The sequence below is a fragment of the Salmo salar genome, chromosome 22, assembly GCF_965601325.2.
Source record: "Salmo salar chromosome 22, fSalSal1, whole genome shotgun sequence".
NCBI classification, from domain to species: Eukaryota; Metazoa; Chordata; class Actinopteri; order Salmoniformes; family Salmonidae; genus Salmo; species Salmo salar.
Window position 1 is genome coordinate 37,095,596 of NC_138312.1, and position 15,812 is coordinate 37,111,407.

At 42.9% G+C, this 15,812-nt stretch overlaps 2 protein-coding genes across 3 annotated transcripts; one reads left to right on the plus strand and one right to left on the minus strand.

The window, feature by feature from the left end:
- Positions 1-4,164: 4,164 nt before the first annotated feature.
- LOC106583340 (uncharacterized) lies at positions 4,165-8,713 on the plus strand. Its single transcript, XM_014167422.3, has 4 exons — positions 4,165-4,556; positions 5,433-5,561; positions 5,700-6,082; positions 6,168-8,713. Exons 2-4 carry the CDS (start codon positions 5,450-5,452, stop codon positions 6,345-6,347), a joined length of 675 nt encoding a protein of 224 aa, XP_014022897.1. The 5' UTR covers positions 4,165-4,556; positions 5,433-5,449; the 3' UTR covers positions 6,348-8,713.
- On the minus strand, positions 7,356-15,283 carry LOC106583339 (NGFI-A-binding protein 2). Of its 2 annotated transcripts, XM_014167420.3 has the most exons (8): positions 14,993-15,280; positions 14,698-14,831; positions 13,012-13,929; positions 12,729-12,862; positions 11,961-12,012; positions 11,192-11,306; positions 10,131-10,316; positions 7,356-8,510 (listed from the first exon to the last, which is right to left on the minus strand). In XM_014167420.3, the coding sequence occupies exons 3-8, from the start codon at positions 13,918-13,920 to the stop codon at positions 8,413-8,415; spliced, it is 1,494 nt and encodes a 497-aa protein (XP_014022895.1). In that variant the 5' UTR covers positions 13,921-13,929; positions 14,698-14,831; positions 14,993-15,280; the 3' UTR covers positions 7,356-8,412. The 2 variants fall into 2 exon arrangements, 1 of the variants encoding a protein (XP_014022895.1); XR_001323485.3 differs by lacking the exon at positions 7,356-8,510 and having other exon boundaries at positions 10,231-10,316; positions 10,718-11,306; positions 14,698-15,283.
- Between the last annotated feature and the right edge of the window lie 529 nt (positions 15,284-15,812).

Here is a 15,812-nt window from a genome sequence, read left to right on the forward strand (position 1 = left end):
GTTTCCATCCCATTAAATTGTGTGATCGGCAATATACCATAGAAAAATAAGTGCATGTCATAGCAAAAACCAAGCCGTGAGGTCGAAGGAATGGTCCGTAGAGCTCTAGACAGGATTGTGTCGAGGCACAGATCTGGGGAAGGGTACCAAAAAATATTCTCTAGCATTGAAGGTCCCCAAGAACACAGTGGCCGCCTGGCCAAACTGAGCAATTGGGGGAGAAGGGCCTTGGTCAGGGAGGTGACCAAGAACCTTCCAGAAGGACAACCATCTCTGCAGCACTCCACCCATCAGGCCTTTATGGAAGAGTGGCCAGACGGAAGCCACACCTCAGTAAAAGGCACATGACAGCCCACTTGGAGTTTGCCAAAAGGCACCTAAAGGACTCTCAGACCATAAGAAACAAGATTCTCTGGTCTGATGAAACCAAGATTAAACTCTTTGGTCTGAATGCCAAGTGTCACGTCTGGAGGAAACCTGGCCCCATCCCTACGGTGAAGCATGGTGGTAGCAGCATCATGCTGTGGGGATGTTTTTCAGCGGCAGGGACTGGGAGACTAGTCAGGATCGAGGCAAAGATGAACTGAGCAAAGTACAGAGAGATCCTTGATGGAAAAACTGCTCCAAAGCACTCAGGACCTCAGATTGGGGCGAAGGTTCACCTTCCAACAGGACAACGACTCTAAGCACAAAGCCAAGACAACGCAGGAGTGGTTTCGGGACAAGTCTCTGAATGTCCTTGAGTGGTCCAGCCAGAGCCCGGACTTGAACCAGATTGAACATCTCTGGATAGACCTGAAAATAGCTGTGCAGCGATGCTCCCAATCCAACCTGAAAGAGATTGGGAGGATCTGCAGAGAAGAATGGGAGAAACTCCCCAAATACAGGTGTGCCAAGCTTGTTGAGTACCCAAGAAGACAGGCTGTAATCACTGCCAAAGGTGCGTAGACAAAGTACTGAGTAAAGGGTATAAATATTTACAGTATTTGTAATACATTTGCAAAAAATCCCAAAACTGTTTTTGCATTGTCATTATGGGGTATTGTGTGTAGATTGATGAGGGGAAAAAAAGATTTAATACATTTTAGAATAAGGCTGTAATGTAACAAAATGTGGAAAAAGTCAAGGGGTCTGATTTTACTTTCAGAATGCAGTGTAAATACAAAACATTTACATAAATAGACAAAAATATTCTCAACCTCCAGATGAGTATGAGGGGAGATTTTAATTATAATTCTTACAAGCTTGTTTTGCTGGTAGCTTATTCTTTAGATGTTTGGGGCTGCTGGTAAATCCTGATGTGCAGGCATAAAGAACTGACATTGGACTAGTCTTTAGGGTGTCTATAGCTAGGTTTCCATCCAATTGGCGACAGATTTTCATGCCAATATTCTAAAATCTTCATAAAAACAATATACCATTTGAGTTTCCTTTAGAAAAATTTGGCGTCGAACAACATGACAGGGAAGATTTTAATTTACCAGACATCCATATGCATTCAGATCTGACCTGGCACAACCAGCGCCATCAATAACAGAGGGATGTTGGTCAAATGAGCCACATTTACGTGTCCTTAAAAACAGCTATAACAAATTACAAAAACACTTCCTTGCGTTTCGATGTGTAGTGTATTTTATTTGTTTTTCGGCAACTTTCCTAAAACAATAATTGTCCACCTCACGGGTCAGCTTTCAGAGATTTGAATATTAAATTGCATCAGGGCATTGCATGCATAGGCCTTTAGGCTTAGGTGTCCACTATATAATATTAATATTTTAATTATATATATACTATCGTTCAAAAGTTTGGGTCACTTAGAAATGTCCTTGTTATTGAAAGAAAAGCTAATTTTTTGTCCATTAAAATAACATGAAATTGATCAGAAATACAGTGTAGACATTGTTAATGTTGTAAATTACTATTGTAGCTGGAAACGGCAGATTTTTTTTAATGGAATATCTATTTAGGCGTACAGAGGCCCATTATCAGCAACCAGCACTCCTGTGTTCCAATGGCACATTATGTTAGCTAATCCAAATTTAGCATTTTAAAAGGCTAATTGATCATTAGAAAATAATTTTGCAATTATGTTAGCACAGCTGACAACTGTTGTTCTGATTAAAGAAGCAATAAAACTGGCCTTCTTTAGACTGGAGCATCAGTATTTGTGGGTTCGATTACAGGCTCAAAATGGCCAGAAACAAATAACTTTCTTCTGAAACTCGTCAGTCTATTATTGTTCTGAGAAATGAAGGCTATTCCATGAGAGAAATTGACAAGAAACTGAAGATCTCGTACAACGTTGTGTATTACTCGCTTCAAAGAACAGCGCAAACTGGCTCTAACCAGAATAGAAAGGAGTGGGAGGCTCCGGTGCACAACTGAGCAAGAAGACAAGTACATTTGAGATCTAGTTTGAGAAACAGACGCCTCACAAGTCCTCAGCTGGCAGCTTCATTAAATAGTACCCGCAAAACACCAGTCTCAACGTCAACAGTGAAGCGGTGACTCCGGGATGCTGGCCTCAGAAATTGCAGACTAAATAAATGTTTCACAGAGTTCAAGTAACAGACACATCTCAACATCAACTTTTTAGAGGAGAATGCATGAATCAGGCCTTCGTGGTCAAATTGCTGCAAAGAAACCACTACTAAAGGACATCAATAATAAGAAGAGACTTGCTTGGGCCAAGAAACACAAGCAATGGACATTAGACCAGTGGAAATCTGTCCTTTGGTCTGATGAGTCAAAGTTTGAGATTTTTTGTTCCAATCGCCGTGTCTAGGTGAATGGATAATCTCTGCATGTGTGGTTCCCACAGTGAAGCATGGAGGAGGAGGTGTGGGGGTGCTTTGCTGGTGACACCGTCAGTGATTTATTTAGAATTCGAAGCACACTTAACCAGCATGGCTACCACAGCATTCTGCAGCTATAAGCCATCCCATCTGGTTTGCGCTTAGTGGGACTTTCATTTGTTTTTTAACAGGACAATTACCCAACACACTTCCAGGCTGTGTAAGGGCTATTTGACCAAGAAGGAGAGTGATGGAGTGCTGCATCAGATGACCCAGCCTCCACAATCACCTGACCTCAACCCAGTTGAGATGGTTTTCGATGAGTTGGACCACAGAGTGAAGGAAAAGCAGCCAACAACTCCTTCAAGACTGTTGGAAAAGCATTCCAGGTGAAGTTGGTTCAGAGAATGCAAAGGGTGGCTACTTTGAAGAGTCTAAAATATTGTCAAGTCTGCTCCTGCTCCCCGGCACTCAACACTGCCGGTTTACTAATCACTGGTTCTGACTACCATCATTACGCACACCTGGCACCATCATTACACACACCTGCGCCTCATCGTGACACACCTGGACTCCATCACTTCACTGATTACCTCCCCTATATGTCACTCCCTTAGTTCCATTCTCCAGGCAGTATTGGTTGTGTTTCATGTCCAGGTGCTACTCTTGTTTTGTATCGTTCCATGTTTATTGTATTATTAAACTCACCTCCTGCACTTGCTTCTCGACTCCCAGCATCTCTGTTACAAATATAAAATATAGTTTAATTTGTTTTACACTTTTTTGGTTACTGCATGATTCCATATGTGTTATTTCATAGTTTTGATGTCTTCACTATTATTCTACAATGCAGAATATAGTAAAAATAAAGAAAAACCTTTGAATGATTAGGTGTGTCCAAACTTTTGACTGGTGCTGTATATCAATCTATATAAAAGGTCTAAATAAAGGAAGAGAAGCTTAGTTCTAACACCAGAGAGATCGAGAGAGATATGCATTTCTTTATGCCAGATGGTTGTTGCGGCTGCTGTACAGATATAGACGTACAGGAGGCTAATTAGTTACATTTTGATCAGAATATTTTCTATAAAGATAAGCATTATATTGTTAGATTATATGAGTAACTCTGGTAGGCCTCAAACAGACTTCCTCACCTTAAATTCAACTAGTTGGAGTGCCGCGACGCACTGCCTTCAAGAAGTTTACCCAGGACACTCCTGACCTGCAAACCAACATTTTATTTCATAATTGGTTACAATTAGGTTAAGGTAAGAGTCAGTTTTAGATGTTGGTTAGTCATTTTACATGCGTATACTTATCGAGATTCCCTAAAAAACACACCTCTTCGATACAACTACGACCGGAAGTGGCTTTTTCGTAGCATGTTTGGGGAATTTAAGCAGCAGGTTAGGATAATTCGATTCCTAACCTGCTATAAAAAGCAACATACGGTCGTAACTATATCTAAGTTGCGTGTCCTTATCTTATATACTCTGCCTTTTTCCTGCAACAACTCAACTTCTCTGTTGTGCTCCTCTCATTGAAAGTTCAACAATTATCCGGTTAATTCTATTCATAAGAACAGTTTACGAAGAACAAGAACAACTTTTCCTGTTCCTGTTTCGGGGGTGGTTTTGTTTCACTGGTAGGCTACAATCAACATTAGGACAGTCCTCTGCCTCTTCTCAATACATGAAAGATATGAAAGCGTGTTCAACGTGATATCCCGTTGTGTCATTGAGAAAGACCACTCGTATGATCGTAAGTTATATTAATCTTCACCTTTGTCAGTTTAAGTGCTTCCACGTCTTGAAAATGCCTGTACTAAAATGATCAGAGTTGACCTTAACTCACAAGAAATTCAATCAATGAAAACAAAGTATGAAGCTAGGGGAACAACATGCTTTGTTTTCAACAATATAAGTATGTTATTTAACATTTAATGGACAATCAATAGTATATGCAGGTTTTCAAATACAGCTGTAATAAGTTTTCACAAAAATCATATACACTTCAACATGTGATTGAAGTGGTCATTTGTAGGCTGGCTGTATCAAACATGAATTAAGCTTTTACATTACCTTATTAGAAAGCCTGTACAAGACATGCACATGTAATGGAATTGACTGTATTTTCCTGTTATGTTATGAATGCTTTCTGTTTTATGAAGTGTATGAGTTCCTGTACAGTTTACAATTCTCGTCACAAATAGAATATGCCTCTTGAAAAAGACAAATGTGATTTTATTATGCCTGAAAACAAAGGCGTTTGATTGGTATCAGTTGTATTTAGTACATTTAGAGCCAAGTATTTTTTGTTATACTGTAAAAAGTGTTCAATGATTTCTGTGTTTGACTTTGGACATAAAGAGACCCCACAGATGTTTTGTATGATAGGGCCCCATTCTCTCCCCTTGACTTGGTTCCCTTTTTCCTTATCACTTCCTTCTTTAGACTCAAGTTGAGGGAGGGAAACTAGCCCTTGCACACAACTGACGATAGCATAACATGCTATATATAGTATGTTACACTCACAGGAGCAGAAGTCCCACCACAACATTTATTTTTTGGACACGAAGGTGATCATTTTTCATGTACATTGTAATGTATGGGTCTCTTTTTCAATGGCTTTGTAAAGATCCCTATGCTGCTGAGATGGAGGAGGCGTACACAGAGCTGTACAGGGAGTTCCTCCGACTGCGCTCGCTATGTCTGAAGCAGGCTGCTCTACTCCAGCAACTCACAGAGACACTGAGGAGACAGCGAGGTCACTCCCATCTCCTTTTTATATGATAAGAAAATCTGTGAATTCAGTGCGTACTGTATATACAATATCAATTAATCTAGTAGGCTACAAGACAGTCAAGATGTTTGACAGACTTATAAAATATGGTTCCTTCCTTAGGAGAAGCCCCTGTTCCTGATGGACAACCCAGCGTAATGGCATCAACCCCAGTCCAGTGCACCCAGGATGTCCTGGGGTCTCTCCCTGCACAGCCAGAACCCCCAATGGTACCAACACACAACCCTGCTGCACACCGTGGCGGTATAGTCCTATCTGGGACCTTTGGCTCACTCTCTGATCTCCTGGAGGGGGATTTGGGCAGACTACGGCTGGACTTTTCTCATCCAGGGACAGAAAGGAATGAGGTCCTCAAAGCCGCCCCCCTCAGGCCTCTGGATCTACCTGGGGGTAATAATGGAGAGGTGGCACCCTCCATTGTCTCTGGGGACTCGAAGCAAGCAGGTCGATTATGGGGTGATGATACGACCCGACAAATGTTCCGGGTAGGTTTCTCCCCTTGAATTCATATTTATGTTTTATTAGACTTAATCATTTGACTAGTCACCCCCCCCCCCCCCCCCCCCCCAGATGCCCTCGGCGTGTGGCTCCTTCTTGGACAGTGAGTTCCTGAGCCAGACCAGGGGAATGATGCTGATGTCAGAGGTGGCATTGCAGTCTCAGGTGTGTGAATTCTGCAGTGCTGTGTTCCCTGGCTACACCACCACCAGGGGGGACTTCCTGCGCCACCTCCACACACACATCAGCTAAAACTCTGGTTCCACGTTGATTCAACGTCATCGCAGATTTTTGGGGGGTTGAAATGACATGGAAACAATGTTGATTCAACAAGTTTTTTTTCCCCATAGGGTTAATATGTTGCCACAGTGATCAGTAATTTGCGCCATATGGGCCCTGGTCAAAAGTAGTACACTATATCATAGGGTGCTATTTGGGATGCAACCTTGGTCTTTCACAATCAAAGCAGCGACGCAAAAGCACACAGCAGAACTCCTCAACGAGCCACCAGATTGGCAGCTATATCTCGCTATATTTAGTCTGCTCTCTCATCATGGTGGTGGGGGGTGTGCAGGCTCGAATGGAGTGAAAAGAGGGTGACATCACAAATACAGGTGAGTCATGCAAGCATCATTTGTGCAGGATTAGCACTCAGCACAGAACTGGAAGTAACAAACAACTTGACGGCTGTGATGATGGTGGTGGTGATATTGGGGGGAGAGTGGGAATGTCTGTTTGGACTTAGTGCTTTTCTATTAGTTCCCTAATTGCTGGCAGAATTCGAATGACGAAGGCTTATTCAGCCTTATCGTACATTTGACTCTTATGCTCCGTCAAAATGGATTTCCTCAAAAGGAGTGCAACAGATGGGGCCACAAGATTTTTAAAACAATAAAATAACATTTATTGAGATTTAACAAAATAAATAATCTTCTGTTCAACATAACAAACTGAGGTTGTTTAATGCTTGTGAGGCCCGAGGTTACAGTTTAGGTACCTCATGGTAATAATGTGTGCATCCCAAATTGCATTCTATTTCCTCTATAGAGCACCACCAATAACCAGAGCCATATGGGCCCTGGTCAAAAGTAGTTCATTTTATAGGATATTGAAGGCCTTTTGGGATACAGAAAATGAAATGTCCTTGATTTACCCTGATTTCTTAATCATCCAAACACCTTTCTTTTCAACATTCATACCCAGTAACATCTGATGATGTTTTCTTAAAAAAACAAACAGTTAATTATCCAAAACTCCATAGTCAAAGAATTTAGTGTTTAATATGACATACATACTGTATAAAAAAATAAAACATTGGGAGATGATCATTCGTCATTGTTACCTAAGTAATTGCCTCAAGCAAGAGTTATGCAAATGATTGTTGCTTGTAAATTATTGTTCCTTGTTTAAGCCTTAAGTTAAATCAAAGAATGTTGAGTTCACCAATAAATCTAATCTAAGGGCTCAATAATATTAACATCCAAACCCACCTCTCCAAATGAACATAATCTCAGTAGGTGTCAGTGACACTTGCTGCAGTATTGGGAGGAAAAGGCCTCAACCTGATTATCGTCTCTGTACACATATATTTCTGTTTATCACCTAACTATCAAACAGTCAACACTCGAACGAGTGACACTTTGCAAACCAAGCTTTAACGGCAGTGTCATTACAGATACTTATCCTCATCACAAGTCCTTTCTCAGTTACAACCTTGTATCAACAGAACAAAAATAGCACCAAAAGTTAGTCATGATATCAACATTTTGCATCCATTGTCCCGGGGAGGAGGGGATTATTGGGATTATGTTCATAGGGGACAAACAGACATTGTCACATTATGTGACAAACCTCCCACAGTTGTGTAAGTGTTACAGTAGTCCTGTGGAGATGTGGCTAATGCCCTCGGAGGGCTGTTTGGAGGGGTTGGGCACACTATATACAGAGGTAAAGTTGTAGAGCACCTGTCTCTCAATTTCAGTACTGGAGGGCCATAGTATTTGCAGGTTTAGGATGTGTTGCCTCAGCCACCTGATTCAGCCAATCATGGGTTCTGTCCCAAATGGCACCCTATTCCCTATATCATGCACAGCTTTTGACCAGGGTTCTGATCAAAGTAGGGCATTATATAGGGTGCCATTTAGGATGCACATTTGATTTAGATTGGAATTATTTATTCCACGTCCCCTTCCCTGTACTACTACTGTTAGTGGTTTAAGTACAGATGGAAAGCCTGCTGAGTTTGGCCCTCCGGGATTGAAGGTGATGAGAGGCAGGGTTGTTGATGGGTTCTCAGGATGATGAGTGGTTGGTTTTACTACTTTCCCCCTTGGTCCGAGTCATCTTTGGTGCTGCCAGGGCTGCTGCTCCTGCACACAGCTGCTGTGCTCCTCCTCTCCGCCTTAGCCTCAAAGTCTGGAAGAGGAAAGATGAGGGCTGTTAGCCTATATGCCCGACTGAGACAATATGATGACAATACATTATTACTCCCCTGAACCTTTGAGTGCTTGCTATGGTCAACTGTACACCAATTAATGTATACTAGATTGGTTAGGGTCATAACTTTTACGAGTACTTCACTTACTCAAAGTAATAAAACTGGAAATACAACAACACCATTCAACTATGGTAGCAAACTTTTTAATATTTGAAATGGAATTTTAAATGTCAAGGGTTTTGTCTGACAGAATGAGAGCCCACCTACAGGCTAATAGGATAACACTGTAGAGGGAGTAGGTGCAGTTAAAGTATAGTCAGAGGAGACAGGTCGTGTTGAGTGAGTGAAACAGAAAAGGAGAAGGAAACCAAGGTGAGTGACAAGAACAAAGGACGACGGAGGGGAAGTGAGAGGGAGACCGACGTCATAGAGAGATGAAATGGTTGTTTTTCCCCCTCTACTTCTTAAGTAGAGGGAGAAAAAAAAGCCTGTGCCATTTCCCTGCCCACAGGTTTTTATTTTGGTTCTCTGTCGCTCGGTGAGTCAATGCAACGCCCCTCCAATTACAGCCCACTCTTTCGCCCCCTCCCTCCATCCATCCCGCCCTTCAGCCCACATGCCTAACACATTGTGACGTCAGCCGGTGGCGGAGCGAGGAAGGGGGGGGGGGGGGGGGGGTCTGTTTCTACCGCCCCACAGCACTTCCTCTGCCCCTCCCGCTATCATTCTCTCTTTCTCCCACTCTATCTTCTCCACCCTGCCTACTGTGACAGCCTAGTGCTACGGCACAGTAGTTTTATTAACATCTGAATGGCTGTACCTTTAACATTTTAATGATGCGTGATAAGATGTGACAGGGGAAAGTACAATCATTTGAAGTGTCATAATCAGTTATTTACATATGCTACTAGACCTCATGGCAATTTGACATCTATGTCAATTTTCAGTATGGTTTGTAGCTGATAGGCTACCTCCTCCCCTCTCTATCCCCCAACTAATTTTCCTTCTCTCTCTCTTCTCCAGTCCCAGCTAGTTAGAACTCAGACCTGGCTAGTGGGAGGAATCACAATAGAGATTCTGACTCACTTGGGTTCAAAACGAAGATCCTTGAAACGGTCTTTAAATAACGGTAGCAAAACTCTCCGGCCTTTTAGCCCTACCTCAGTTTCTACTTGTTATCAATGTAAACGATACTGGCTACAGGGACAGTATGTTAAAGTGATAGTTCACTTCAAAATGTAGGTTTGTTAAAATAATTCAGGCCTCGAAAGTGGTTTAATATCAGGATGAGTCAATGTGCCAGTCAATGTCCCACGCCATCTGTTGTGTAGCTTTAGTGAGATTTGGCTGTATGTCTCAATCTCAAATTAATGGGAAAGATAGGCACCGTTTTAAAAACGATGAAATGAGATGGTGCATATTTCCTATTCATTTGAGATTGAGACGTAGCCGAATCTATACAACAAATGTTGTGAGACAGAGTCATCTCAACATCACAACAATCTTTTAGGCCTGAAAAATTCAGACTATCACTTTAAGAGTGTTAGTACGATAACTCTTGCATGATAATGTTTGTAAGCCATTATTCAGAAAGTCACCTGTGGTATGTGTCCCCTCTGACCTAAGGCTGACCTTGCCAGCACGGTCATGTGACACCATCCTAGCCAATCGCAGCCCCTCATCCATGAGCGTTTGTTGCATGAGATGGCGATTCCAGTTGGCAGGTATGGAGGTGTCGGTGGGGGGGCGGGGGGATGGAGATTGGTTGCACTGTGAGCCTACGTCTAAGACAGACAAGGTTAGGTGTGAATGCCATTTTGAACCAATCACATATAGCTGCTTCTTGACAAGGCTGAAGCTGCTGGGTTGCGTCCCAAATGGCACCCTATTCCCCATAGACGGTTTGGTTGATTAGCAAAAAAAAACGACACGTGCGCAACTATGGGGCAAAAAAGATGGGGTTGGCATAGATTGTTGACATGTAAATACATTTTAGTCTCTAAATGTTTATTAAAAACATAAATACATTTGCACAATGAGTACTTGTCTCTCAAATACATCGTTACAGTTGTTGATTAGCTAGCTAGCGAATTTTAGCCATATTAGCATAAACATGAGTCAAAACGTCTCAAAAGAATACATGGTATCAATAACATGATACAAAGAGCTGAAACGAGCCACTTACAATTCCCCATATGGCGGCAGCTTGACATTGTTGCTAGTTATTTGACCGTTCAGAATCATAACACCACATGGCTTTCTGCCTCATCAATGCTCACACATTTTTTTGTGACGATGTCAGCCAACCTGTCTATTGGGCTACGGTCAAAAGTAGTGCACTATATTGGGAATAGGTTGCCATTTGGGATAGAAGCTGACAGGTTGCCATTTGGGATACAAGCTGACACTACAAAAAACATGAACTATTTGGGCTTGATTATAAATGGTGCTTTAAAGTCAGTGGGGCTCTGTGACATTTACAGAAACACATAAAGAATGTCTGGGAATGGAATGTAATTAAGTGACACTGTACAAGATCAGTGCTAAATATGTTCAACAATTACTGTATATACTGTACATGCTAGACTTACTTGACTTAAGCCGATATACATGCTAGTGTTACTAAGAAATAATATTTGGATCTGGACACCTTACATACCTTGTGTTAGGCTGTCCAGACTCTCTCCTGATAGGCTGTCCTCGTCAGCCCTCTGGGACACGCCCTCTGACCCCTCAACACCATGGAGGGAGGACACACACTCTGACACTATCACCTGAAACACACACACTTAACCATTAAATACACAAAACATCTCAAGCACACACTTCCACACTATCACCCGAAACACACACCAAAACGTAATATTTTGTCTATTACAATGCAATTACTACTGAAAAGTACCTATGGTATAAATTGATTTATAAACTGGGTGGTTCGAGCCCTGAATGCTGATTGGCTGACAGCCGTGGTATATCAGACCATATACCATGGGTATGACAAAACATTTATTTTTACTGCTCTAATTACATTGGTAACCAGTTTATAATAGTAATAAAGCACCTCAGGGGTTTGTGATATATGGTCATTTAACCATGGCTAAGGGCTGTGTCCAGGCACTTCGCTTTGCGTCATGCCAAAGAACAGCCCTTAGCCATGGTATATTGGCAATATACCACACCTCCTCCGGCCTTATTGCTTAAATATAGTAAAGGACTAATTGAATTGTAGCCATGGTATAAATTACAGCAATTTATTCCCATTACAGCTCATTCATTGTCTACCGATGCCGTATCCAATACATTACCAATATTATGTTGACAAAACAGCTTTTGTACACCCACAATAACACATTTAAACAAGAGTGAGATAGAGTTTGGTATAGTTTTACTCTTTCCTGTTAGGGGTTCAGAGACTTTAGCCCACTCACCTCATTTTTTACTCTCTTTTGGGATGGTAAGCTGCAGTCATCTGCACTTGATCTGTAATAAGAGAAGGTATAATAAAGTAAAAAGGCAGTAAAAGAAGAGCAAACCTCTTGTGCAAACCCTAGGATTCAGTTGGTCCTGTTTTGTTCATTAGCAAGTAGTAGCTCACTATATCCAATTACAATATAAAAACTGATGTTGAGTAACCAAACCTCGAGGCTATTTGTGACTAAAAGTAAGCACATACATTATTCAATGAGTTTGAAAGATATTTTTTTGTTATTGATTATATGAGACGCTTGAGTGTTTGAATGTGCTTTCATTTTGTTGGTTACACAGTATGACTTTGTTTTTAAGCTGATGCACTGACTGCAGTGCTGTCTGACTAATAGCATGACCTTGGCTAGGCTTAGCTATGTGTGCTGTGGGAGTTCCCAGCTTTCCCTCTGTTCTATACACCCACCTCTCTTCGCCCCTATGCTGCCTGCAACCACATAGTAGTTTCTCTAAGATCATATCTGGTTGAGAAAAGGAATCATATATTCTCAAGGCAAAGCAGAACATAACATTTGAATTTCTGATATCGTAACTCTCTCTATTTGGGTTTCTTTGTCTGCGTCCCAAATGGCACCCTATTCCCTATGTAGTGCAATACTTTTGACCAGGGCCCATAGGGGATAAAACCTAGTTATAGAGGAAGAGACAGAGGGTGGGATGGTCATCAGATTGGGGTAGGGAAGACCCTAAACTGCGCAGGCTCGTGCCCTTACCTGGCATGCTTGAGTGTGGATGTGTAGGCGCATTCTCTCGCCACTTGTCTAGCCAATGAGAAGAGCTCTACCCGTCGCAGAAGCAGAGCATTGTCACGCATACAGAACTGTGCAGCCGCTTCATTGATGATCAGCTGAATATGAGGAGGACATAAAATAAGGTGAAAGGGGAAAGAGAATGTTAGAATGATATGAACAGCATGATAAAAAAGAAGACAAGGCTCAAGCCTCACACATCCTGGTACACAGAGACCTCTAGTAGTGGAAACACTGATGCCCTTACCTCGTGATGTGTGAGCTGCTTGCCCTCCCTCCTCTTGGAGTCGAAGCGGCCGTAGATGAGGCTGTACTTACGGATCTCCTCCTCCTTGGCTACATCCTGGGGTGCCATCTTGAAGATGTGGCCCACCGTCTTGGCCATCTTCTTGTTCATCCTCAGCAGTGTCTTCACCTCTCTGGGGTCCGACCTGGGTAGGGTCCTCAGGAGCCTATCCACGCTCTCCCCCACTGCCTGCGCCGTCTCCCCATCCAGCTGGCCCCCGGGCCAGGCTGAGAGGGCTCCCGGGGAGAGGGATGAGGAGGAGGCCGGGGGCGTGGAGGGACCTGGGGGACGAGGGGGGAGCAGAGGTGGGCTTGGCTGCTCCTCGTCCACCCCTGAGGCTGAGGCGCTGTTCCCGTCCTGTTCAGGGCTGAGCCAGTGGGGGTCCATTGGGGACAGCTTGTCCCTGTAGTGGGTGTCCTGGGGCTGCGGTGAGGCCTGGGAGCAGGGGCTTCTGGGGCTCCCGCTGTGCATAGGAGTGAGGCATGCCCTGTCCTCTCTGTCACACGGTGACCCCGGCTGCCCGTTGCTCAGGGACTTCCTGAGTCCTCCGGCAGTGGTCCCGCTAGCACCCGTCCCATCAACCTTGAACAGAGGGATTCCCCCCAGGGACACGTTGGCCAGGGGCTGGTTGAAGATGGCTGGGTTGGCCGCCCAGTCGCGGAGGGCCTTCTGCAGACGGCGCACGTGCAGTGGCTTGGTCGCCATGCCGACCAGCGCCATGATTTCCAAGAACTCGTCCTCTGCAGCCTCACAGAGCTGCTGCACGTCGTCGCCACCCTGCTGGATGAAGGTGTCGTAGTAGGCCAGCAGGTTGGCCCTCTGCAGCACCCGGTACAGCTGCAGCTCGCCCAACGTGCGTGGCAGAGACATGGCGCAGGACTGGAGGTGGGAAAGAAGGAACAGACCGGAGGAGAGTTACTCAAGAGTCTTAAGTTTTAATAAATGGCTCATCAATCAATGGAAGGAGTATTGTGTTGTGTGTACAGAATGCTTTATTAATTTGTTTGCTATATGGTATAATCTATATGTATTGTTATTTCGGGTTATGTTTTCTTTGGAATGTTAGCAATTTTCTACCAATCTTTTTGTGGTGTAGTGGTAACTACTGCTGTGATGCAATATCTGGGAACAGATGTCTCATAAGAACACCTAAAGTCCATATCCATCAGATGTCTTGTATAACAAGACAAAGTCAATATCTTTTATTTTTTTAAATCAAAATTACTAAATTAGAGACTTATACTCCAATAGCCTACTTTTCCTGATAGTATATTATTATTGGTGATAATCTTTGGCAACATTTCACATGTGGGTGCCCAACCCTCTATACCTCAAATATGCAGGATGTGTACGCATGGTATTATTGGGGAAATGTAGGCCTACAGTTTAGAAATGAACAATTTTTTATATCTTATTCAAGTTGTGAGAATTAAAAATAGTTTGTCTATTCTTATGAGACCCGAATTTGATATAACGCACAAAGCGATGGTACGAAAACAATAATTGAAAAAACTATGACAATAGTATTACACGCACATCCGTCCAAGCCCAATACCAGACAATGCATAGATCTATGGAATTACACACGCATGTAAAATGTAATATTTCACCATAAAACATTTAAATGACTCCAATGTAATCTCTTACCTCGTCCACGTCGTCCGACGGCTGGATTGGCAGAGGGGACCCGCGCTCACTGAGTGACGGAGTGGTGTCTCCAGCAACAGAATCCAGTTTTCGCGCAATATGTGCCGCCTCGTAATAGGCTCGATTATTGAATGCTAAAGGTAAATGAGCAAAAGCCTAATGGTTATCTCACTTTTAACCTTGTCGAAAGTCCCATCCAATCCCGTTAAATTGTTATCAATGAAAGGGGTGAGACAAACATTTTTTTTAAGAAGCGTGATCAACAGAGCTATTGTACGTAGCCTATTGTAAATACCTTAAATTGATTTGTATAATCGCTCTCTTTCCCTGTACAGTCGTTTTCTTTCTCACTTCGGAGTGGTGTTGTCATCAACTCAATCCCTAAGCATATCGTAACTCGTCTGGATTCGTTAGCAGATATCCTCCCCTGACGAACCGTATTGGTTGCTGGCTGCCTTTTTGCTGGTTGTGTGGGTGAGAGAAACCTGGGGGCGGACTGCAGCACGCCATCTGACCGAAAAAGAGCTTTCCTCTCCCGGTAGAGAGGCGGCTTTCAAATTGGAGATGTGGGAGGCGGGGGCTTGAAAGGCTGAGGTTTGCTTATTAACCCTTTCATTTTCTGATTTTGTCTGCCCACTTCGCAATAAGATGCACCTGTCTAAACCTATACAATACAAACTGAGGACCACATAGACTACCATTCTGGACAGTCACATAAATGTGTGAGGTGAGCTGTATGATAGCCTATGCTGATAATAGCTTAACCTTCGATTTAATTCATCTCCCTTTCTTGCACTAGATGAGTTATTGATATTGGGTGCTGTTTCACAGATACATCGTATTGATATACAGCGCAGTCGTGTAAACAAAATGGACATACAGTAATAGCCTTGTGCGGCAGAATCATCAAGTGGTGAAGGACTGTTTCCGATCGGTTGGGTAGATTCTCTGCATGACGCATAAGATAGGGGATTCCCCAATGATGCAACAGGCATCACTGTGAATTTGATGTACAGTAGTCCTACAGCGTTGCAGGTTTGTTGTGATAAATAGGCTATCTTAAATTAATTGAACAAAATCCGAAGTTCATTTTGCGTAAATGAATGGCATTTAGG